At 48.8% G+C, this 25,978-nt stretch overlaps 1 protein-coding gene across 2 annotated transcripts in view; it reads left to right on the forward strand.

The window, feature by feature from the left end:
• Positions 1-25,978, forward strand: part of TMEM178B (transmembrane protein 178B) — a 404,469-nt gene that overhangs the window by 117,500 nt on the left and 260,991 nt on the right. For both annotated transcript variants that reach the window (XM_069588576.1, XM_069588577.1), the window contains exon 2: positions 15,352-15,465. In XM_069588576.1, the coding sequence (XP_069444677.1) occupies positions 15,352-15,465 (114 nt within the window). The remainder of the gene's footprint in view (positions 1-15,351; positions 15,466-25,978) is intronic.

The raw sequence follows: 25,978 nt of genomic DNA on the forward strand, positions 1-25,978 counted from the left end.
TGCTTTCCATGTCCCTGTGACATTGGACCCTCTGAGCACCTCCCGTGCACTCGGTGGAGGTGAGGGTGAGGCTCATAGGTCGCTACCAGGAGATCAGCGGGAGACAAGCCAGAGCTCCCGGAGGTTCTCCCACTGTAAAAACTCGGATAATGTGGCTTTGATTTTGTTAAGGTGACCAAGTGGATTTCTCCTCCAGAAGTGGTGGTGTTCTTTCTCATTGGACCCCAAGGGACCATGTTTGGTAGGAGGATAAAAATCTAGAATACTGAAAAGTGAGAAACTACTGTAGGTATAAATACACAGCTCTGTTTTCACTCGATGTAATATTTTGAGGTCTATCTCTGTACTAATATGTACAGTACATTCATTTAAATTATTGTATAATATGTGAATATAACCACCAATATTTTTTTTCTCCTAATTGATGGACCATTAGGTCTTCACTATTGTTATTATTATTTTCACAAGCAATGGTATGTAGAACATTCTTGTACTTCTCTCCTCCTTATATACATACGTAGGATTTTGTCTAAGGGTGTGACTTGGGGTCATAGGGTGTATCCGTTTCCAATTTACTTGATATTTGTCAAGTGTTTGTAACAATTTACACTCTCAAGAATAGTGTCCGGAGCTTTCTTCTTCCCATCTTTACTAAACCTTGATGTTATCTGACTCTTAGGTTTTGCTATTTTGACTGGGAGGTGGAATCTGGAACCACATTTCCAGAATGTTAAAAATGAGAAGTTCCATCTTAGCACGGACCAATGAGTGATCCATCAGATGCGGGCTAGGGGACACCCTTCCAGCTAGGAAGGGTCATCTTCACACGTCACAGGCTCCCCTAAATTGTTGCTTTCCCGGGTGTCGGTGGTCAGCATCCCCAGTGCTGTGTAGCTGCAGTGATGCTTGTGCTGTCGAGTCTTTGAGGGTCTTACAGGTGGGCATGGAGTCACATTCTATTAATAGAAGTTCGATGGTATTACCAGTATTAGAGAGGGTTGGATTTGGGGGGTGTGTGGCCTCAGCCCTTGAGGCAGGAGCAGGGTGGTGGGATGTAGTCAGGGTTGGAGCCTAGGGGGAAATGCCCTGAGCTGGGGTGGAGGAACACTAGAACCACAGCTGAGGAAGCCTGAGGCAGGCAAGGATGGGATGCTAGAAACCTGTCTTTGTGGGCATTCATTTCTTTTGCTGAAACCTGTCAGATACGTGCTTGCTGCATGTCTTAAAGGACTTATCTGACGTCTGGCACAAGCGGTTAATCTTCATCCTATATGGTGATGACATAGTAACAGTAATAAGTGTGTGGCACTTACAAGACACAGGTGCTGAGTACTTTACAGAAACTAATTCCCTGATTTCTCACTGCACCCCTGAGGGAGTGGATATTTGTATCACGTCCCTTTAAAGTGAAGGCATGGAAGCACAGAGGGCTTTATCCATTTGGCCAAGATCGTTGACCCAGAGAGTCTCAAAGCTGGGGTTTGACCCGAGGCAAGCTGGTTCTGATGACTGGGCTCTGGACCACAGATGTGCTGCTGGACACAGTGGGAAACAGTGAATCATTCATTATTTGTATTTTGATGTCTGGTTTTGAATTTTATTTCAACTAGTGAGTCAAGCTGAGTTAACACTTTAATTAACATCTAGCCAAGCCGTTTAACTTAAACAAGAAAATAGTCAATTTTGTGAGTAGAGATGATGGTGGGAAAGATTGAAGGCAAAAGGATAAGAGGTCGTCAGAGGTGAGATGGTTGGATGGCATCACTGGTTCAGTGGACATGAACTTGGGTGAACTCCAGGAGATGGAGAGCAACAGGGAGTCCTGGTGTGCTGCAGTCCACGGGGTTACGAAGAATCGGACACGACTTAGCGACTGAACAACAACATATAGAGAAAAGTATAATTCATCTGCTTGGGCTTTCTACTTTAATTCTGTGGTCTTTAGTTTGCATTCAGTTTTTAGCAAAGGCACACAGCAAGTTTAGGAGTAAAGTAATGAACAGCCATCAGGGTTTGGTTTCTCATGTGGGACAGCCAGCATTTCCCACAGTCTTCCCCAAACACGCACACACAAGCGCACACACAGTATCTCTGCCCCCCCCTCTCTGAATTAACTGATAAAAAGGAAAAGCATTATCTAATTCCTTTTTCAAATACAGAGTAGAAAACTCAGTAATCTGGATTTTTTTTTCCCCAGCTGAAACCAAACATTCAGCTATTTGGAAATACCTGGGCAGTCATCTGAATTCTCTACCTTCTATCTGGTGCATCCATAGGGAATGGCTGGCCTTATGGAGACGCATGCCTGAGGGTACAACCCTCCATAGGAAAAGCTGGCAGTGCCCACCATCCGATCTGGAGCCCATCTGGGAGCAGCAGTGCCAGTCCTGCCCTGGCGTCTGCAGTGCTGGCAACTCAGGAACCATCATCTCCCTTTTCTCTGAAGGAGTGGGAATGAAGAATTTCCAGCTCTGTTCATCTTCTCCCTGTTCCTCCGCTTTAGGACAACCGCCTCATGCTGGCTCCTAACTTTAAAGAATATGGATGTTTCCCTCTGGCCTGAGAGCTGGGGATTCTTATCAAAAGTGACATTTCAAAAGTGCCAGACTGGCCGCCTCGCTCTTGCCTGCTCATCCCTCATCACCCCTGCCTGTCTCCATCACGGTCTCCAGATCTGTCTCCACTTCTTGCGTCTCTGGAGAGAAAGCATGAGCTCACTGTTTTCCAGCAAAAACCAGATTTGGTCTTCCTTCTTGCCTCGTTTGCCTGTCAGGGCCTGGGGACGGATGGTGCTTCCACCTGCTGAAACTGTGCCCAGAGGAGCCACAGGCTTGTGCTCGGGGTGTCGGCCCACCAGGGCGGGAGGCGGCCTTGGGGAAGGCAGTGACAACGTGGGGCTCTGAACTCTCCAGAAGGCTGTTAGGGCTGTGATAGGAATAAGGGAGCAGATTATTTACTACACCCCAAATGGTGATTTAAAGCCATACCTCACCTTCTCATCCTTTCCCAAGCAGCATGTTTCACGCTGGAAAAATAAATGAGCAAACTGGGAAAAAAGGGCGGCTGAAACCTTACCAGGAGGGTGGGTGCTGCGGGGTCAGCACGATGACACCTCGTTTTTTATTTCCTTTTGTGAGGATGTTACGATGTAATGACATTTAAGAATGTCTTGTTTAAAGCATGCAGAAAGACTCAGAGAAGGGGGAAAAGACATCCTGAATCTAGGAACGAGGAAGTGAGGATAAAAAGGTTGTGGATCCCACAGAAGATGAGGTGACCTTTAGCACAGAAGATGGTAAAATGTTAGAGGCTATGATTTTGAGTCAAGGGAGTTACATGGTAAGGTGGTGAGAAGAATGGAGTGGGTGAGCAGGAGTCAGGGGCTTGGAGACTGTGTTTTGCAGGGCAACTGGGGGACATGGACACAGGTTGTAAACTTGGCAGGTGTGTGGTGGTCACCCAGCAGGGAGGCCTCATTTCTATTCCTTGATGGGAGTGTTGGCTGCTAGAGGATGTGGAAGGATGGTGGGCAGTGTGGGAAATCATTTCTTCTGTGGGGCCACCCTGTTTGTGAAGGGGGACCAGATGGTCAGAGGAGCTGTGACTTAGGGGTGCCATGTCAATTTTTCAGTAAAGGAGACTGTGGGGATTCCATGGACACAGACGAGCAGCCAGACTCGTGGGAGGCCTGGACAACTGTCCAAGGGTCTACAAAGCAGACGCGGGGGAAGCACTCGGCCAGGAGGCGGTGAAGCCTAGGGACCAGCATGCAGCGCTGAGCTGACCTCGTTCCCTGTGTGGGTAGAGTTCCTAGATGAGCTGATGGGGTAAATGGTGCAGATGGGGTCTCGTGACATCCAGGTGCACTAGCTGCAGGAGGGGATCTGGGGCCAGGGGAAGTGGGCAGATTGGGAATGTGAATTCATTGCAGGCTACAGGGTCCTAACCAAGAGCTCTTAACGGTTTCATTTCTGATTGCAAGCTTCCCTGGTGACTCAGATGGTAAAGAATCCGCCTGCAATGCAGGAGACTCAAGTTTGTTCCTTGGGTCAGGAAGATCCCTTGGAGAAGGAAGTGGCAACCCGCTCCAGTATTCTTGTCTGGGAAATCCCACGGACAGAGGAACCTAGCGAGACACACTCCATAGGGTCGCAAAGAGTCAGATACGACTGAGCAACTAATACTTCCTTACTTTTTCACTTCTGATTGCAAGGAAATTTGTGGTGCGTGTGTGGGTGCACAGTTCTGCCTTCGATACCCATCCTGTTGAGAGATTTTAGTGATGGCTTGGACGAGGCCAGAAGTGGCCCCACTGATGGAGTTTATGGACTGATGTCTAATTTATGGGAGGACAGGCTCACCACCCAAACATTTCTTCAGGGGCCTGGAACAAACAGGAGACCCTGCAGGAGGTGACAGACTAAATGACATAAAACAGCCCCAGATGAGAGAAACAACCAGCTGCTCAAGCCCATGCTGGCTGAGTAGCTTCTCTGGAGGAAAAACATGGGCCTTGTCCCCTGCATGTGACCAGCCTGTGTCACGGCTGCCCACGTTGCTCACAGGGAGCTGGGCTGTGGGCTCTGCCCCTGCAGGTGCAGTTGTGCTCAGTGTCCCCCTGGGAGAGATTCTGACACGTGCCTGGGCCTTGCGGATGGCCAGAGTGGTGCTGGGCTCTGTGACCGTGGGCGCAGGACCTGAACGGCCTTGGCTGGAAGAGAAGGAACCGTGGGTGGGAGAGGTGTGAGAACCGTCTTTAGATATGATGCTGCGCTGCGCTCAGTCGCTCAGACGTGTCTGACTCTGCAACCCCACGGTCTGTAGCCCGCCAGGCCCCTCTGTCCATGGGGTTCTCCAGGCAAGAATACTGGAGTGGGTTGCCATGTCCTCCTCCAGGAAATCTTCCAAACCCAGGGATCAAACCCAGGTCTCCCACACCAGGGAAGCTCATGAATACAGAAGTACGTAGCCTATCACTTTTCCAGTCCCAGGAATCTAACCAAAGTCTCCTGCATTGCAGGCTGATTCTTTACCAGCTGAGCTACCAGATATGGATGCGCTGTTATATGGGAGCAGGTGTGTCCCAGAGGTAGAACTGATAAATGAGCATTTCTCGAATGCTTACTCCAGAGCATGTTTTACATAAGTTATCTCAGTTCTTCCTCATCCATCTTAGGAGCTGAGCGCTATCATTATCTGCATTTGCAGATGAAGAAATGAGGTTCTGAGAGCCTGAGTGACTTGCCTCAGGTCCCTGCTGGTGGGTGGCTTGTCCTGGGAGTGGGGTAGGGCTGTGGCCGAGTGCAGGGGCCGGTAGATGCGTTCTCAGTCCCCCTCCACTGTGTCTAGAAGCTGTCTTCTGGCCAGCTCGTGATGGGAGCACTGGAAGCAAACCTTCTGTCTTGTTCTAATAAGAGCAGCAAAGTCTGTAGCACCTGGAAACCTCTGCACGTGGGAAAGTTTTGCTTTATTTCTGATGGGAAACATTGGAGGGTCTCTTTCTTGCTGAAGAGTTTGACTTTTCCCAGTTTCTCTTCATGAGCATGCATACTGTGGTGCTTAGAGAGTGTGGGTAGGTGGGTTTGCATGCCACCTGTGCAAGAGCTCTGCATTCTCAGGCAGGACACCTCTCTGAGCCTCTGTGTTCTTATCTGTGAAATGGGGACAGCAGCAGGCCTTAACTTTTATGATTAAATGAGATAATGTGGGATAAAATCCTCTGTACAGTACTTAACACGTAGAATACATTCATTGAACATAAACTATTATTAAAATGAATTATTCTTGACCCTTGAACAATGAGGGGGTTGGGATGGCCCCTCTGTGCAGTTGAAAGTCAAGTATAACTTGAAGTCGGAGCATCTGTATATGCGACTCCTCTGTGTCATTGATTCAACCAGCTGCGGACTGTGTAGTATTGTAGTCTTTTCACTGAGAAAGAAAATCTGAATAAGTGGACCCGTGTAGCTCAAACCCACGTTGTTCAAGGGTCAACTGTACGACCCTCAAAGCACCCTCTTGGCCAAAGATGAAAACCACAAGCTCCCCTACCCTAAAGCATTTACTGTGTACAGAGAGAAATACATGGTTAATATCCAAGTACCTGTTACAACAGTAACTGGCAGAAGTGTTGGGAGACAGAGTCAGAAATGGGGTGGGTGGAGGGCTGCCCTCTGGAAGAAGGATTTTTAAGAATGCAGTCTGCGCATGTGAGTCCAGGGGGCCCCCAGAACACGACTCCTAACAAACATTTATAAAACACTGAATGGAAAGGAATTAAATATTTAGGAGTCTGCCCATGAGTTGCATACGAAACAACATTAAAAGGCCACGCTGATACCACAAACACAAAAACCAAAATACACCAAGTGGAATGCGTTTGAAAGCATTAAAAATAAAAAGTAGGTAACACTTTTCCTCAGTATGAAGAAAATAAAACATTCTTTCTTGCTGGGCCAGCAGCAGCTCTAAGCCTTGAAAATCCTTCAGCTCATAACATCTGGGAGGAGGAGGAGATGCTGAAAATGAGCCGGGGAGGTGGGGTGGGGAGGTTTGTTGCAGGAAGCTTTTGTGAAGAGCTGTCTGAAATCACTTATAAATATTGCTGCCCTGCCCAGCCCTCTCCCCTTCCCGCCCTGCCTGAGGATGTGGTCTTGCGGGATGTGGAAACTCCAGCTCTGTCTGCCCTCTTTGAACTCCTGGAATTTTGCTGGTTTGTTTCCCTCGCTTTTCATCAGGGACATGGTTTTGCTTCTAATCTCAAACCTTTCACCCCCTAAACTCCATCTCTGCTCTTATAGCAGCTAAAGAATTCGACGTTGGCAGTGCTGATAAATTGATAATGGCTTTCCTAATTGGTCAGAGGAGAATCTCCCTGTCTCCTCTCCCTTCTAAGGTGTGATTTTAACCACTCCCCCAGCTTTTTTTTTTTTTTCTTTTTTGAGGAAATGCCCTTTATGGAAGGGATGAAGTCCAAGATTTAAAGCTTCAACCAGTTTCTTTTCTTTTTTTTGAAGGTTGGTTTTCAGTTTTTTTCCAGTGTGTTCTTTCTACTTTTGACTTAATCTTTTCGTTTATTAGGGCTGAATGATGATTGAGAACCGCCAGCTTTATGGGTGAGACGGGTGTCAGAGTGAGAAGGTGAGGGCTCTTGTCGTGGCGGCCTGGGGCCAGGACCGGTCAGCAGGGCAGACCGCAGTGTCTTAGGCGCTCTCGCCATTGGCATCAAGGGAGGAAGTGTAGCAGACAAGACATGGGTGATGTCCCCCCCCCCCCCCGACCTACTCTTTCTTATCAGTGGATGTAAAGTTCCTCCACATACAAGGCTCTGTGGCTGCAAAATAATTCCTGTTCCTCATAAACCTCCTGCCAGGGCATGGACTCATTACGGCTGTGCGGACACCTGGACTCTGCCTGTTCTCCTGGCTGGCTGGCTGGCTGGAGAGAAGGCCTTCACCTCTCTTAAACTCTCCCTTCCTTCAGTCATGTGAGAATACTACTGAATGTGGGCTGAGAACAATGGGAGAGGTAGAATCTTCCTCTCAAGGTTGTTGTGACCATCACGTGGGGGTAAAGTGAGTGTCCAAAGCCTCACTGTCCGGAAGGCATTGAATAGATTTAATTGTTTCAAAAGAAGGAGCTCTGGGATGAAGGAAACCTGTGGACTCTCAGTAGTGGTCTAGTAGTCCAGTGGGATGCTGGAATGTCAAGAAGAGCATGAGGACCAAGGGAAGCCCAGAAGGAGCAGTGCCTGCCTCAGCCCTGGGTGCCCATAGGACCCTTCACTGTAACCTCAGGATGGAGTTGGACCAACTTTTTCACTTTTTACCATTCACACTGTTTTCAAATCTATAAAGCATTTGCACTACCCTCCTCTGAGGGTTATTCTTCAGTTTCAGTTCAGTTCAGTTGCTCAGTCGTATCCGACTCTTTGCGACCCCATGGACTGCAGCACGCCAGGCTTCCCTGTCCATCACCAAATCCCAGAGCCTGCTCAAACTCATGTCCATCAAGTTGGTGATGCCATCCAACCATCTCATCCTCTGTCGTCCCCTTCTTCTCCCACCTTCAACCTTTCCCAGCATCAGGGTCTTTTCAAATGAGTCAGTTCTTCTCATCAGGTGGCCAAAGTATTGGAGTTTCAGCTTCAGCGTCAGTCCTTCCAATGAATATTCAGTACTGATTTTCTTTAGGATGGACTGGTTGGATTTCCTTGCAGTCCAAGGGACTCTCAAGAGACTTCTCCAACACCACAGTTCAAAAGCATCAATTCTTCGGCACTCAGCTTTCTTTATAGTTCAACTCTCACATCCATATATGACTACTGGAAGAACCATAGATTTAACTAGATGGACCTTTGTTGGTAAAGTAATGTCTCTGCTTTTTAATATGCTATCTAAGTTGGTCATAGCTTTTCTTCCAAGGAGTAAGTGTCTTTTAATTTCATGGCTGAAGTCACCATCTGCAGTGATTTTGGAGTCCCCCCAAAATAAAGTCTGTCACTATTTCCATTGTTTCCCCATCTATTTGCCATGAAATGTTGGGACCAGATGCCATGATCTTAGTTTTCTGAGTGTAAAACTCTTATTAAAGTACCACAGAAGTAAACCTTTTATAGATTGTTAAGCCCAAGTTTTCTTAAAAAATCAATGCGTTTGACCATTCCATGCCCAGCGTGCATCACTCCACTTTTAAAGTGGGGGCTGGAGAGAGGGTTCCTGTGTTCAGTTCTTCCTCAGGTCCACCCTGGTCAGAGCCAGATATGGTTGTGAAGTTTGGGGTTTGGCTTCACAGCGCGCCCCGCCCCCTCCTGCCCCCATGAGCTGCTGGGACCCTGTGCCTTTCTCAGCCTCTCTTCTCTAGGGGTGCCCTGCTGCTGAGGGTCCCTCTAGTCTAGTGAAAGTCGCCTAGTCGTGTCCGACTCTTTGTGACCCCATGGACTATACAGTCCATGGAATTCTCCAGGCCGGAATACTGAAATGTGGTAGTCTTTCCCTTTCTCCAGGGGATCTTCCCAACCCAGGGATTGAACCCAGGTCTCCCATATTGCAGGTGGATTCTTTACCAGCTGAGCCACAATTGAAGCCGAAGAACACTGGAGTGGGTAGCCTATCCCTTCTCCAGTGGATCTTCCCGACCCAGGAATCAAACCGGGGTCTCCTGCATTGCAGGCGGATTCTTTTCCAGCAGAGCTATGAGGGAAGCTCTCTAGTGTAAAGGAAAGGGATTTCAGGATCTCATCCATACTTAGGCCCAGGTGACTGGGGACCATCCCATTTGGACTGACTTAGAAAGTGAAAGAAAGTGAAGTCGCTCAGTCGTGTCTGACTCTTTGCGACCCCACAGACTGTAGACCACCAGGCTTCTCCGTCCATGGAATTTTCCAGGGAACTGGAGTGGGTTGCCATTTCCTTCTCCAGGGGATCTTCCTGACCCAGAGATCGAACTCGGGTCTCCCACATTGTAGGCAGATGCTTTACCCTCTGAGCCACCAGGGAAGCAAAGTTTTAAAAATAGGGGCCTACAAAAATAGTGTCTGACCAAAAGGAATGACTCTCTAATGCATGAATATAAGTACTGTGGCACCTGTTTACGGGAGGTGATTCTAGATGGCATGGGGCTGAGTCCTAGCACTGCCTCTAAAGTTTCCCTGCCTTAGAAGGTTTCCACTTACCATGAGAAGTAGACTCCTGGAAACCACGCCTTGCTGATAGTAGATGCATGTGAAAGGAACCTCGCCTGTGGTTTCCTTGTAGGGTGGGATCAGAATCCAGAGTTCATCATGTGGGCCATCTCTTCCGCTCCCCTCCAGTCTGTTTCCTCATATGCCCAGCACATGTCAGGGTTCTGAGCTACAAGTCTCCTAGGGTTACTGCGTATGAAATTTCTCTCTCTTCCTCTCCCCACCCCCATACCCCACGCGCTGCCTCTGTGTGTATGTAATGTGATGCAAACATTGCTGATATTATTTCTGATTTCCTGTGGTCTTTCCCCCTTAGAGTAAGTAGTATCAAGGCAGTGATTCATCATGACTGTGAGACTGGCCAGAGAGTTTGGGTTTTTCCATAAGACATTAAGAAAAAGCCCCAGTGAACTTCTTAGCCAACCCAGTAGTATTTATTGAGCACTTGCTGTGTGCAGGGACCACATCAGGACTTGACGTGAATTACCAGACTCATGCCTTGGGTCTTAAAGCATTTGAAATGGAGAGAAAAGATGAGAACTGTGTTCCCCTGTTCTTGTTCCTGGGGCTCCCTTTGCCACTGAGGACTTTGAGAGGTGGAAGGGAAGGGGGTAGGCGCTCCCGTTGGACTAGGGGAAGCTGGAGTGATGATGTAGAAGGGGAGAGGGCTGGATGCTTGCATTTGTCCCTTGAGTCCAGTTGAGTCCAGTTCCGTCTTTACCTGCTCTGTGCTCGGAGGCTGGCCTGCCCTTTGACTTCTAGGTGGGTTCAGCTTTGGGATGACTTGACAGGAGGTGTGGGTGAGAGGAGTGAGAGATTGGGCATTTACATCCTGCCCCTCACACAGGTGGGCTGTACCCTCCCCACCTCCCTCCCAGGGCCCTCTTCTCCAGATTCCCGTGATGGTCCCTGCTCTGCCTTGCCCAGCCTTGGGGTTGCCCCACCTCCTTATGTTGCCAGCCCCGGGGCCCTGCCCCACCCTTGGCTGGTCCCTTTACACCCTATGCTCAGCTTTGTAAACTGACCGCTTTGGAAACCCTCCTCAGTTACCTGTTTGGGTATCCTGTCTCCCTGGGACTCTGATGGTGGCTCAGATGGTAAAGAATCTGCCTGCAATGCAGGAGACCCTGATTCAATCCCTGGGTCAGGAAGATCCTCCTGGAGAAGGGAATGGCCACCCACTCCAATATTCTTGCCTAGAGAATTCCATGGATGGAGGAACCTGGTGGGCTGCAGTCCATAGGGTCGCAAAGAGTCAAACATGACTGAGCAACTAACACTTTGGGACTCTGATATGCAGATTTGAGGGTCCTCAGCTCAGAAGGCAGGGCATGGCTGAAGATATCAAGTCCTAAGGTGCCCACAGGAGGCACCCCCAACCCCTGATGCCTCACTGACCAGATTTTTGGCCCCTCAGCTGAGGCTGCCGGAGGGGGAAACTCCCCTCTCTGGGCTAGAGTGCAGGAGTCGGGGAAGGTCACAGGCTTCTCTGTTACCTTCCACTGTCCTTCGCAGGAAAACCTGTTTGTGTTGGGAAGCCCATGTTCTGGGCACACGAATTTGGTGCCCAGATGGCGCCTGTATTGACAAAAGCCCAGCACACTGACAGGACCTGCAGACACATGGGTAAATATTTTGCCTTTCTTCTTAGGCAATATTTGAGTCTTTCAAATTTAATTGCTGTCAAAGGCAGGATGCTTGCATCCCTGAGGCAAAGCAAATAGTGAGGGCCTCCAGCGGGGCTGTTGGGAAGTTCTCCAGCCAAGCTCCCTGGCCGGCTGCCCAACGCGCCTGTCCATCAGCGTCTTTCTCTTGTTGAGTGTCAGGTGGCCTCTTCCCTGGCTGGCCGGGTAGGCTGGGGCTGAGGGAGGAAGCCTGGAACCTGTGGCCACTTGTTGAGTGTTTTGAGGCTGAGAGAACCTGGTCCTAGCCAGGAAATCAGGTACTTCTCTCAGCTGTGAGTGACAGGCACTCATCTAGCTGTTACCAGTGGGATTCCATCTCGCATCTTCCAAGCTGGGCCCAGGGAGTATTTTGTTTGATCTTGAAATTATGGAGTGTAGGGTGGCTCCTAGTTCTCATGCCATCTTTGTGCAAATTAGGTGAAGGCAGCCTCTCTGACTGAGACATCCCCTGCATACCCCACCATGGTGCCGGTCTTCGCAAGCAGAGCAGCGGCTGTACTTCAGCACGCAGGTACCCCAAGAGGCATCCTTGTGCGGTGTGCAGCCTGCTCAACTGTGTATGGCCCACGTGCTTGCTCACGATATTCATGTAAAAACCCTTTCTCCCTAATATCTCCCTCTCTTTCTTTTCTCTGTTTTTTTTTCTACCCTGAAACCATTGACCTAGTTGTCCCTTGGATTACATTTACAAAGTGTGGTAAGAGACTATTCCGTGTTCATATGTGATTGACAAACCTCTCCTTACATGGTCCAGACAGGAAAGAGGTATTTGCCATAGGCTTCCAGAATTCTGCAACAGTCACCTCCGTTTATTCATGACATTCTAATTTGCCTCCATTATTTTAATCCCTTGCATACAATAGAAGCAGTTGGATTCCTTACCCACTGTGATCTTATAAAGGGCGCCTTGTATTATTCATCGCTTTCTTCAAAGCATAGGTTCTTGGGGCTCACTCTGTGCTGGGGGCCAGGGAGATAAAGATGAATGAATAAGACAAGTCCCTGCCCTCCAGAAACTAGTATCCAGTGGAGGAGTAAGGCGTGTAAATGGATAAATCACAGCTCATTGGTGTGCTGGCTGCAGCAGGACAACCCGATCAGGGAGGGGGAGAGGGGCGGGGCCATTGGATGCCTGCTGCTGGGTGCTGTCCTAGATGTGAGTGGGGCTTTCCTGAGGAGCTGGAGGCTCCTACCTGGTGAAAGAAAGGTGGGGAGGAGAGGAGGGACAGAGTTGTGAGTGGATCCGCCCTTGATGAGGCAGGGTAGGGAGGGCACCGGACTGGAGCCTAGGGTGTGTCCGTGTTGGGGCTAAGTGGGGGCTGGGACTTTCTGCCAGGAATGTGGGGTTTATCCCCTGCATGATAGACTGCATTTTCTTTCTATGGTACAGTCTGAGCAGCAGTACGGAGGGTGGCCTGACAGGAGAGATACTCTAATAAGGCGATCCTGTGTTCTCATCCTGGCCCTGCTCCTACCTTGGGCAAGTCACTTAATCTGCTTTAGCCTCCATTTTCTTCTTTGTAAAATAGGGGTGAGGAGTATAATAGCACTTACTTAATTGGGTTACAGAAGGATTAGTAAGGCATTGTTCATAACAGAGTGTGCCACCAGTGGGACACGCATGTAAGTGTAAGTAAGTGTCAATTGCTCGGTCGTGTCTGACTCTTAGCGACCCCATGGGCTGCAGCCCACCAGACTCCTCTTTCCATGGGATTCTCCAGGCAAGAGTACTGGAGTGGGTGTCCACTTCCTTCTGCAGGGGATCTTCCTGACCCAGGGATGATGACACATATAGAAACCACACATGGGTTATGGGGATGTGGCTGCTTCGGCCCTTGGGGAGGCTGGACAAGGCCCAGCAGCCCACCCGCTGCCTTGCACACATCTTTTCTATGTGCTCCAAGACATAAGTTGGAAACCACTGGTCTACTAGGCACTTGGCAAGTCTCTCCTACCTCGTAAGTCCTCAGTCAGTGTGGCTGTTTGTTGAGATCGGTCATTGTGTTCTCGCAGCTATGATGGAGGGAGTGGGGACAAAGGGCAGGCAGGCTGGATTCCAGGGACATTTCTGACATAAAACTGTTGGAATTCAGTGACCAGTTGGATGCCAGGGAGGAGGGGCACCGCTGGAGCCCTGGGGATGGTCCTGGGCTTTGTGATGTAGGCTGGATGGGAACTGATGCTGTCAATGGAAATTGTTATAGAAATGAGATGTGAATGTGGGTTCTGGAAGCGGAGACTGTCAGGAAGACTATTTTTTCTAGAAGTGTAGCAGGTGAGGGAAGAAGGAAGACAGAGGTGGGGGATGTTGTGGGGGGGATGGTGGGCCCATGAGAGACTTCAGGATGTTTGTGGGCTAAGAGGACAGAGGCGGAGGAGCTGAGAAATTAAAAAAAAAAAAAAAAAAAGCGTACCTAACACTTTCCTCAAAACTTTGCCTCTGGACAGCATCTGTCCCATCACAGGAGTGTCTGCCAGTAACTAGCAGTGGGCGATCATCCAGACGTGATTTACAATAAGGCGCTGTCTAAATTACTGCACTCCACCTATTGCCAGGTTCCCTGCTGACAGTGAGCCAGGGGTCAGACAATTCAATCAGGTGCCACTACTTATAAATTGAAAATCAGTGGGGTGCAAAATGGATTACCATCAAAATCCATTCAGGTGCAAAACCAAAATTTAAAACCCCTAACCTTTAAAAATCACTCCTATCCTGATTTTTCATGATGCCCTGACACTTGAGTTTTAATATCCCCCAGATAAGTAAGTGCCAATAGAAGAGCCTGCAGGAGACCAAGATCTCCTAATCTTGCTTACTTTTTGAATCTGGCCAACCCGGTGGATTTATAAACTCACTCATTGGCAATTCTATTAGATTCTCAAAGGTGGCAGTTTTCAAACTCAAGTGTGCAACAGAATTACCTGGAGGGCCTAGTAAAATTCATATTGCAGGCTCTACCTTGGGGGTTTTGATTCAGCAGGTGTGGGGTTAGGCCTGGGAAATGGCATTTCTAGCAGGTTTCCAGGGAATGCTGATGCTGTGGCCCCAGGGCTACCATTTGAGAACCTCTGGCTCTGAGATATAGAACTATTTTTATAATCTGACTAGCAAAGCTTGCACTGATTGATAACAGCGTCTCAGAAAAGGTCGTAATTGGACCAGGCAATTGAGTGTCACAGGACTTCAATTTTTTCCAAGAAATCTGAGAGGAGACTGGTTCAGGGAGGTGCAGATGGAATGGAGTGCTTTGTGTTTAGAGGTGAGGCTGGTGGGGGCCATGGGATAGAGAAGAGGGAAGAGGCCCCTCTAGCTCACCTTTCCACAAGACAGCATGTGCTACGTGATTAAGGCCGAAGCCTGCTCGCTGCTGATCCATGGGTATAGACTGTAAATGTTTTTTAGATACCAAACATCCTCCCTTGACGTAAAAGTTGATTTTCTTAAGGTTAAACACATGGGTACTACTTTCTTAACAAGCTGCCATCAGCCTCAACTTGGACTCTTCCTGTCTCTGAATGATGCCGGGGTGTGTGTGTGTGTGTGTGTGTGTGCGTGTGTGTGTGCGTGTGTGTGTGCGTGCGCGCGCGTGCCCAGTTGTGTCTGATTATTTGTGACCCCATGAACTGTAGCCCGCCAGACTTCTCTGTCCATAGGATTTCCCAGGCAAGAATACTGGAGTGGGTTGCCGTTTCCTTTTCCAGGGCATCTTCCCAACCCAGGGATCGAACCCCAGTCCCTTTCAAATCCTGCACTGACAGGTGGGTTCTTTACCTCTAGCGCCATCTAAATTGATGGTGTTTGATTTTGTTCTCCTCTTTTGTTCTTTTGGAGCTGAGGTTACTGCCTTGTATTTATAAAATGTTGGTGTCATCAGGCCCAATATGAAACAAGTCTCTCTCCCCAGGATAGAAAAGCAGATCCTGGAAACTGCCCCAGACATGGTTGCTGCCTCATTAACACTTGGCCTCCTGTCTCTTTTCCAGGAGAAATTGAGCGGTGCACGTACATCAAATACCACTACTCCTCAGCCACCATCCCCAGGAACCTCACCTTCAACATCACGAAGACCATCCGCCAGGATGAGTGGCACGCTCTGCGTAAGTACACCTGAGTCTCTTTCCTTGGCTGTGACCTTTGGAGGGCATGGACATTGGATGCCCATCAGCAGTTTGGACAGATGGACCTCTATCAGAGACCTGTGGACAGTCTCAGAACATGGTGGCAATCCTTAAAGTCTGAATATCTGTGGGTCTGAACTGCCCCAGTTGGTTCTGATTGTATTGCAGTTTTGAGGAGTTTGCTTCTACAATTGACACAAAAAACGATTAGCAGCTAGACAATGATCCATGGTCTTGCTTTGCTACCCTGGTAGGCATTTCAGATTTCACCTACCTGACTGAACCAACTCCTGGGATTCAAGTCCAGCTTGTCTCCAAGTTGCTCGGGGCATTATTGTGGCAACCTGCTAATCCCTCGTGTCATCCTCTGTGTGGGTTAAGACCTGCTGTTGGTTGCAGGCAGTATCGCACTGGAAATTTGCAATTGAGCGGGGGCCCCTGAGTGGGAAGGCCTGGTCCTCCACTGACAAATTTATCTCCCGGAGAGTGAAAGGTTTTGGGACCTGGATTCTCCTGTGATGGCTCAGCGAAGATCAGAATGTATGCCTTCATTGGTTAGGGAAGATTTTGGTCAGGAATTCTCAGAGACTTAAATTATTAATATGATAAGACCATGACTTAATGAGCAAACAGAGTTGGTTGGCTATTTTTGCCTTTCTGCTCCACGGGGATCCACCTGCTTGTCTGTGTAAGGATAACTCCGCTTTGTCTCAGGCATGGTTCATGTGAACACATTCTTCCTGCTCGTAAGCTCCACGCCACCGCTGGTGTGCTTGTCATTTCTTCCTGATTTCAGCTTTTTCACATAATGTCACAAGGTTGAGTTTCAGTTTTCATGTATACGTGAAGGAGGCTCTTTATTGAAAACAAGGATCCTGTCATGGGTAAGCTTTGATGAAAGCCGAAACCATCTTTCTTCTCTTTGTTGTTGCCTAGTTATTTTTGGCATGCATGGAGCCCACTGGGTCTGTTCCACTTTTTGGTATTGGTTTTAATCAAATCACCATATGTTGATGGGCGGGGTGAGAAACAAGTAAAATTAAACAAACAGAGCAATGATCCATTGGTTTCAGGAAAATATTGTGACTAGGTGTCTGGATGAGTGCTATCTAGAGCCACTGGCCCCAAATGGTTGTAGGGGCAGGTGTGAGTAGATGGGAAGGCATTAACCAAATGGTTCCTCCTACAAGCTTTATCACTGGTGGAGGCACAAACCAGACTCTGAGGACAGAGAGGGAATGTCCAACAGGCACCCTCATGTGCTCGATGTTGAGCTAAGCTTCCCACATACTTAACTTTAATGTGAGATTTGCCTTAGGGACACTAGTAAGGGTTATTAATATCCTTTTTGGAGGTAGACATACCAGAAGCCAAGTATATAAATCCTTGACCGTGACTGCTTATTTTTCACATTGCCTTGGTCTAGGATAGTCACTTAATAGACACCTACAATGCATGTTCAAGATATGTGACAAGCTTGGTTGAATAAACCACTTAATATAACTGGAGGGGGAGTCATCATTGAATTAAAGAAGTTGTTGGTATTGCAGCTTCCATTCAATTCCACTCAATTTAGTCCCAGTTACCAAGTTTTTCTGTATACTAGGGCACATGGTAGACACCCAGGCCACAGAGAATTCTTTCAAAGGGCTCACGTCTGGAGGTGGAGGAGGGCGGGGAGGAGTGGAGAGAGACATTCTCAAGGCAAATAATTATAAGGCAATGCGCTAATTACAATATAGTGTAATTGCTTCAAGCAATTAAGATAGCTTGTGAAAGTGTTTCAGCAAGGAGAGTTATTCTAGTGTGAATGGCACAGATGCACTTCATGGGAGGCTTGGTAGAGCTTTTTCGGCTGTGCACACAGCAGAGAATCTGGAATTCAGATGGACGACCCATGGCGACATCCCTGAAAGTATGTTACATGGTGTTAGCAAAGATCGAGAAGAGGCTGATGCTCAGCGTTATGGACCTTCTCTGAGCCCTGTGTCTCCGGGGTTCTTGTTCTAAAACTGGAGTGCCCTTAGCTTCTGCAGAATCCAGCGTGAGCCTCTGCTGTGGTGAATGGGGGTGCGAACAGATCTATTTTTAACTGATAAAAGCCGTCTCAGTGACTGATGCATGCGGAATTTTGGGCACCCCATGTTGGGTGGAGTCGAGGCTCCCCTTTGTTGTGGGATTCATCTGCCTGTTTCACAAAGCGGCCTGATGGGCTATGAAGCCAGCAGAGAGCGTCTGCTGTTCCCGACATCCACGGTAGCTATTTTTATCAGAGGGCAGGTGAGCATCGGTCGTATCTGAAGCTGCAGCTAAGTGTAATTGGCAGTGTTGACACAATGGGGAACCATAGACAGGAAGAAAAAAGAAAGAGCGCGTCGTGCTCAGTCGTGTCTGACTCTGCAACCCCATGCACTGTAGCCTGCGAGGCTCTTCTGTCTATGGAGTTTTCAGGAGTTGGGCTACCATTTGCTTCTCCAGAGGATCTTCTAACCCAGGGATCAAACCCAGGTTTCCTGTATTGCAGCTGGGCTCCTGCATGGCGGGCAGGTTCTTTACCAACCGAGCCACCAGGGAAGCCCGTGGGGAAGCGTAGTAAATGTCAAGTTTAGTTTTCAAAGGTCAGATATTGATGACACTAGATAGGAAGTGGGCGTATAAGCTCCTTTGAAATAGAGTAGAAATGGTCAAAGATTAGCAAACCCCTATGATGGAGCTTTAGAAATTAAAAAAAGAAAATCAGACTCTAATTTCTTTACTTATTTGAGAATCCTGTATTCTTTAAGATTGTTAGTGGGATCAAATAAATTCATTTAATGCTAGATTGGTTATTGTTTTATAATTTCACCATAATATCTTATATTCAATAATTTTTCTCAGTAAATGATCTTCTGTTAAAGCAAAAAATTTGATTTTTTTCCTGCTGAAATAATTCTGGGCAAATATTTCCGACTTTGATGACTCTTAGGTTATACTGATTACATACATTTTCATCAAGCATTTGCATGTAAGCCTGGACGGAGGGGAGTTTGAAGGAGGATGGATGCATGTATATGTATGGCTGAGTCCTTCACTGTTCATCTGAAACTATCACAGTATTATTAATTAGCTGTACCCCAATAGTGAATAAAAAGTTTAAATTTAAACAAAAGAATATGCATGTGATCATCAAACACTCTTGTGAAACAAATTTTTTTTCAAGTAAGAAAAGCACCATTTGGTTTAAAACTATGCTGTGATTTTTGAACAGTTAATTCCACCAATGAGAGGCTTAACTGTTTGGCTGAGAGCTCATTCACCTTATGGTCCTGTGACTATCAGGTAAAAGAATAAAATTAATCTGTAGGTTGCTGGGTTTACAAATCCAAGTGTAAGGAGATAATAACCATCACTTTGGGGAGTAAAGGTCAGAGGTCTCGTGTGTGTGTGTGTGTGTCTGTGTGTGTGTAGGGTAATCTCTGCAATGGAGGTTTGAATGCTGAGTTTTCTGAGTGATTTGGTGACAGGGTTCTGAATCTGTCTTAGATGGTAATTGCTGACAAAGAGTTGGATGTGCCCGTTTCTCCTTCCCACCCTGGCAAGAGCTCCCCCAGAGAAGGTAGAACTCTGTCAATAGAAGGGACTGTGCCCTCAACCCACCCAGACCTGACTATCTCCTGGGAGCAGCCCACCTTATCTTCCTGCCTGTCTGCCACCCCGAGCGGCGTTGGTCCAGCCTTGGTGGGCTCTGAGGGGGCACTGGACTCCCGCTGGGTCCTCCTGCCATCTCCAGGGCTGGAGCAGGATGGGCACGTTTGGCCAGGCCGGCCAGGAAGGGGGGCTGGTGGCTGCAGGAGATGAGTGGCAGGGCAAGATTGGCAGTGGTCAGGGGATGCAGGCTGGCAGTATAGTGGCATCTTAAACAGTGACGCTTCCTCCTCTTGCCTGAACACATCCCTATGGGCTTCTCGTGCTCTGAAGCTCAGGCTTGGGTCGCGTGCTGGTTTGGAGGATTCTGCCGCCTCCAGGGGCCCCTGAGGCCATCCCCAGCAGCTGTGCCTTTGCTTTCCCTCACTGGTGTCCCTTTGGAATGCCCCTTCACCACGGGGGTGGGGGCCTGGATGTAGCCAGTAGCAGGGCAAGGATGGGTGGGTGGGAAGGGGAGGTCTGGGGGGGCCTCTGATAGGACCTGGGGAAGCCAAGGGGGGCTGAGAAAGCTGGGTCGGGGGAGGGGGTGGTGCTGGGATGTGCGTACTTCTGCAAGGAGAAGCTGCCGTGGAGTGGAGCTGTGCTTGGGGCAACGCCAGTGACCCCGGGGTGGGGGGCACCTGCAGGGGGCCTGCCTGAGGGCTGCAGAGCAGGTACCGCTGGAGCGTGTGGGGAGGACAGCCCTTTATCCACTTGGTCTCCCACTGTGCTCGTCAGGGGCTCCCCTGGGGGTTCGAGCTCCAAGACTCTGGAGCTCTGTGCCTGTGAACTCAGATCCTCTCATTCGGCTTGGCGTTTTCAAGATGGAGGTTTCAGCTCACAGCTGATTGCCCCTGGCAGTGGGAAATCAGGGAGCTGGGGCTCCACGTTCCTGCAATCAGATCCTCTCCATTATCTTTCAAGAGGCTGAGAGCCAAAAAAGCGCGAGTTTTTTTTGTTTTTGTTTTTAAAGCTTCCTTCTATCAAGACTATCAAGGAAGTTCAGCTAATTAAATTGGATGGTCACACAGCACGTTTCCAGCTGGCCAGGGAGGGAGAGAAGGAGAGAGGATCTCCACCCCCTGACATTCCCCCCCTACCCCCTGCTGTCCTCCTGAGGGCTCACCCCACCCTCCTAACCCCCAGTGACACAAACACACACTCACATGGTAGCCTTGCAAAGTGGAATCAGAAACAATATGTATGTAGTTCAAGAGGGAGGGGAAGAGGAGGGGAAAGGTATTGGGGGAGGGGTGACAGACAGAGATGAATGCTTTGCAGAGGAGCAAAGACATTTCAGCGAACATGATACAAAGAAGGAGGAGAAATGAAATTCAGAAGTGTCTTGTCTCATGCATGCCCCTTGGATGATACACTTAGATCCCTGACCCCGAGGCCCCTGGCTCTTTACGCTGGGGGCCTGTAGTTTTTAGCTTAGTCTGGTGGGGCACCAGCCCCTTCCAGGATGTGTACCTGAGCTGAAGCTCAGGCTGTCTGCTGTTCTGCTGTGGATCTCCATGCCTCACTCTCCTCTTACTCTGCTTGGTCAAGCCCTACCTGGTTCCTCCTCCAGTCTCTTCCACACCCTCCCTTCTTTTCAGAATTAACCCCTTCTGCCCCTGAACCCTTCCTGGTGCTAAGACTCCCTCCAGCCACCCCCAGGTACCGCCCACCTGTTGAGTCCCAAGCTGCTCCTTGCCCCTCCCTGTTGGCATTGGCCTTCTGGCCTTGGACTTGTGTTGACTCCTTGCCTGATGGTGCTTGTTTTTTCCTTTCCCAATGAACTGGCCTGGTCATTCTGGACCAGCCAGCTCATCTGCCCTCTGAAAGTGAAAGTGAAAGTCGCTCAGTTGTGTCTGACTCTTTGTGACTCCAGGCCAGAATACTGGAGTGGGTATCCTTTCCCTTCTCCAGGGGATCTTCCCAACCCAGGGATTGAACCCAGGTCTTCCACATTGCAAGCCCTCTGAACTTTATTCCTATTCAGACCTCTGGACTCACAGCCCAGGAGTTGCCTAGGTTTCTGGTCCCTTATTCCCCAGCTATCTCTGGTAATGACAAGATGAATGTGTAGACACAAGAGCTTGGGATGATGATAACAGTAATTATAACAACAATAACTGCCTCTTTGTTCATACCAGCTGCAATGCTCCTTGGAGGGTGGCTCAAGAGTTTCCTCCTAGGAACCCAATCCACGTTGTGCTGACTTCTTTGTTGACGGACTAACCAAGCCAGGGAGGAAGGGGCTGAGTAGAGGTCTTCTCTTGGCCTCAGAATCCAGGTCTGAGCTCCAGCGGACTCCCTCCAGCTGTTTTCCCTTTTTGTTTTTGGCTGATGTTGCGTAAAGCGTCCTAATGAGGTAAACACCCCAGGCGTGGGAAGCTTACGTCTCCTGCGGTGTCAGCCTTTCCCCTTCTCCTGCCTCTGTGCCCAGCCAGTGTGAGCTCTCAGCGTGGGCAATCTGTTGTGAGCTGCCTCCTGCTTGCCTGCCTGGCATCCATGGGGGTCGTCTCTGGCCAGATGCCCTCCCTGGGATTCTGGAAGCTTGGTAGCAGAGGAACTCAGCCAACAGAGCATCCCCGTAGGTCACTTGGTGTTCTGAAATCTTGGCCTTTTGTAATCCATTACACATCTGTCTGTCCCCCATCCCCCTAACCTTGCAGGGAACGTTGTCAACCTTTCAGGATATCCAAGCCTGCAGCCCAAAGGCTGCCCTAGACCTATCATCCTAAAGCTCCCATGGCATTTTTGCGACAGGCTACTCAGAGAAACGTGCACTCCTTCATGTGATACCATACCTACATCTGCCTGGCAGCTGTAACTCCAGGCCAGGACTCCTTTCCTTCACAGCTTTCCCTGCCTGTCAAAACCTCCCCCTCCTCTGTCCCACTTCCTCAGGCTTCTGCTAGACAGCGGGTTTACTACGTGGGTGAACCTGTTTGAGTGTGTTAATGCCTTCTTGGGTTACCTCTCCTGATGGCGTTGTTGTTTTCAGGAGACCTCACCCAAATGACTATGAAGTGTTAAAGGTCATGTGGAGACGCTCTAAAATCATGACACAAGTGTAGCTGTTGATCTCACCTGCTTAGATGGTGGCCTGCCTAGGGACCAGTGGTGGAGATGGAGTGGACGAGAGGGAGAGTTTATTTTTGAGGTGGTCTTAGGAGTAAGATTTCCCTGGCGGCTCCGTGGTAAAGAATTCACCTGTCAATACAAGAGACGCCAATTCGATCTTTGGGTTGGGAAGATCCCCTGGAGAAGGGAATGGCAACCTACTCCAGTATTCTGGCCTGGAGAATTCCATGGACAGAGGAGCCTGGAGGGCTACAGTCCATGGGGTCGCAAAAGAGTTAGACATGGCTGAGCGACTAGCACTTTAACTTTCGCTTTACAAGTAAGGCTTCCCTGTTGGCTCAGTGGTAAAGAATCCGCCTGCCAACGCAAGAGATGAGGGTTTGATCCCTGGGTTGGGAGATCCCCTGGAGAAGGAAATGGCAACCCTCTCCAGTATTCTTGCCTGAGAAATCCTATAGACAGAGGATTCGGGCGGGGTGGGGGTGGGGGGTGCGGCGGCTACAGTCCATGGGGTCGCAAAGAGTCGGATACAACCAAGCGATAAACAGCAACAACTAGGAGTAGGGAAGAGAGGAGGCCTGGAGTGAGGAGGGAGGGTGTAGAGTAGGCTGCCACCTTTTCTGTTAAGGATAGCCACGTACTGAAACTAACCTGAGAGCCACTGTGCTGGCGTACTTGCAGGCTTCAGGCCGCAGCTCACCTGAATGTGCAGGTCCGATTTTGTGCTGAGAATTAGTTGGGAGTCTGGCCTAGAGGCATTCTCTCAGCTTCTGCAGATTGGAAGGTGTTTCCTTCTGGCCCAGCATCCTGATCCAGACACCACAAAGGCGACCTGGGTGCAGCCCCACTGGCTTCCACCGTCCGTTTGTTCTTTTACTCATTCATTATTCATGGAGTGCCCGTTCTGTGAGAAGCCCCGTGTTGGGTACTGGAAGGGATATTAAAAGGTATCCTGCTTTTCCAAATTGGATGATATATTTCCAGGTATCAACTAGGCCAGGGATCAAACTGCTTGTTGCTTTACGTTTATTGACTACCCAAGGAGCGCAGGCTAGTGCAGCTGGTACGCACACACATCGTGGGTCCTGACCTCCACACTTACATGAGCAAGAACTCATTGCATGGGAAATAAGAGCAAAGCATAAGACAAAACTATCCTATTTCAGAGGCTTGGCCTGTTTTTCCCAAGCTGGGGAAAAGTGGGGATGGTTTAGGATCTGCTGCTTCTTGGCCCTCCGGGGGAGCTGTCCCAGCTCTAGGTGCTAAAAAGGAAGCTCAGTATGGCAGGTGACTCATCTTTCCAATAGTTAAGACAGTGGAGCTCTCTGTCCACAGGAGCTGCGGCAGTGAGGGGGAGAAACAGGACCAGGAGCTGATGTTCCAGCAGGCAGGGACAGCTCAGAGATAGGCAATCTGGGTTGGATGAGACAAGGATGTCTGGGCAGCAGACACTTGTCATCAAGACAGTGCGTCAGCAGGTACGAATACAGTTGAGTGCTGCTTTGGGGGTTTAAGACTGCATGATCCAATAGGAAAGAAGCTTGGCCAGCAGAAGCCAGGCACCCGTTCTCAAGAAATCTGGAGCATTAGGGGATTAGAATAAGAAATAGAGAAAAGTGACAAGGAGAGAAGCCGATTTTAAGGTCAAGGGTACCGTACCTTGATGGAGAAGGAAATGTCAACCCACTTCAGTATTTCTGCCTGGGAAATCCCATGGACAGAGGAGCCGGCAGGCTACGGTTCATGGGGTCGCAAAGAGTCGGACATGATGTGTGACTGAACAGCAACAACTATGCCTTGAACACGATGAGAGACCACTTTAGTCAGAGCAGCCATCTCAGCCTGTGATCAGGATTGGTCCTGGGATTTGGGGTTGGCTACTTCTGAAGATGAGAGGACTATGGAGAGGGTAGGGGAAAGGCGTCTGGGAACCAATGTCACTTAACGGAAAAAGTAATCAGGTTCTCCCTGGTGTGGTAAAGGTCCTATTGAAGTCCAGAGCAGTGCTGCTCAATTGTGGTTCATGGTCTGGAAGCGTCAGCAGCATCGGGAACTTGTTAGAAATGCAGATTGTTGGGCCTCAGCCCAAACCTACCGAGTCTAAACCTTAATGAGCGGGGCCCAGGAATCCGTGACTCTTAACACATTCACGTTTGAGAACTCTTGGTCTGGAGGGTGTTGTGGGGGCTGCAGTGGTCAGTGAAGGCTTCTGGGAGGAAAGAGTGTGGGTGGGCTTTGGATGAGAGCTGGGAGAGGGAATGCTGCATTTTGTACCTCCCACGTGGAACCAGGACTTTTACGTTACTTGCATGCTTGTGTTGTCTGTTTCTATTTGGATTTAGCTTTGGTAATTTAACATTGTCCATATCTCTTTCTGTTAATTATGGGCTTCCTTAGTGGCTCAGATGGTAAAGCGTCTGTCTACAATGCGGGAGACCCAGGTTTGATCCCTGGGTCGGGAAGATCCCCTGGAGAAGGAAATGGCAATCCACTCCAGTACTCTTGCCTAGAATATTCCATGGATGGCGGAGCCTGGTAGGCTACAGACCATTGGGTCGCAAAAAGTTGAACATGACTTGACTTTCTTTTCTTTTCTGTTAATTGTACAAAATGGCATGGGATACATGAGGTGTGTTTTCTTTTTTTCCCCCCTATTATGGAGCATCCTCCTGTTATCTAGCTTGAAATCCCTATCATGTATCTGCAGTGCTCTCCTTTCAGAAACAGACTTCAAGCTTCACTGAAGACAGGGGACATTGCATTGAGTTCCAGCTCTGTTGCTCTCAAGGTGTATGACCCTGGGAAAACTATGTGAATGTTTTAAGCCCAGTACAGTCATTAGTAAACTGGCGGTAATAATACTGTTTTGAGAGTTATTATAAAATTTAAGTTAAATAAGATGGTTCATATGAAATCAGTAAAGGCTGATACCGAGCAGTGTTGCTGTTGTTTCAGTTGTTAAGCTATGTTCGACTCTTTTGTGACCCCATGGACTCTAGCCCACCAGGCTCCTCTGTCCATGGGATTTCCCAGGCCAGAATACTGGAGTGGTTTACCCTGGATCTTCTCGACCCAGGGATCAAACCCACATCTCCTGCATTGGCAGGTGGATTCTTTACCAGTGAGCCACCAGGGAAGCCCTACCAAGCAGCATTAGGTACTGTTATTACCAGAACACAGAGCTGTGCCTGGCACTGGGTTCCCTATAGGAAATGGGGGAAAGGCTCTGAAATGGTACTTTGTGGACTCAAGGGCTTTGCTCTTCAACTGTATGTAGCCTGTGTGGGTCAATGTGCCTCGTATAAGGCTGTATATGTTGGTGGGTCTGCTTTGGGTTTGCCGTCTGCACAGGTGTGTGTGTGTGTGTGTGTGTGTAAGTGTGTGTGTGTGTAAGTGTGTGTGTGTGTAAGTGATAGGAGCTGGCATCTGGTGTTTCCGGTGTGGGAGTAGGAAGTGGCTGAGTATATTATGTGCTGAGTGGCAATAGTGTGGCATATTGGGAAAGGAGTTTAAGAGCAGAGAATCCTCAGTGTTTGGGATCCTCAGTGGGATAGCACAGAAAAAGTAGTGTCTAATTTATCAGTTGTGTCCAAAACGGATGCAGTTTAGACAATAACAGGAGCCTCTAAAAGAAGATTTACATGCTAAGTGTCTAAAAAGTAACATCTTCAGAGCTTTGAAGATAAATATACTGCGAGTACATTTGTGTTGAAATTGTCAAGGGGAATATGAAAATGATTCTTGCTTAACTGTT

Source organism: Ovis canadensis, chromosome 4 (genome assembly GCF_042477335.2).
Source record: "Ovis canadensis isolate MfBH-ARS-UI-01 breed Bighorn chromosome 4, ARS-UI_OviCan_v2, whole genome shotgun sequence".
In the NCBI taxonomy this organism is placed as follows: domain Eukaryota; kingdom Metazoa; phylum Chordata; class Mammalia; order Artiodactyla; family Bovidae; genus Ovis; species Ovis canadensis.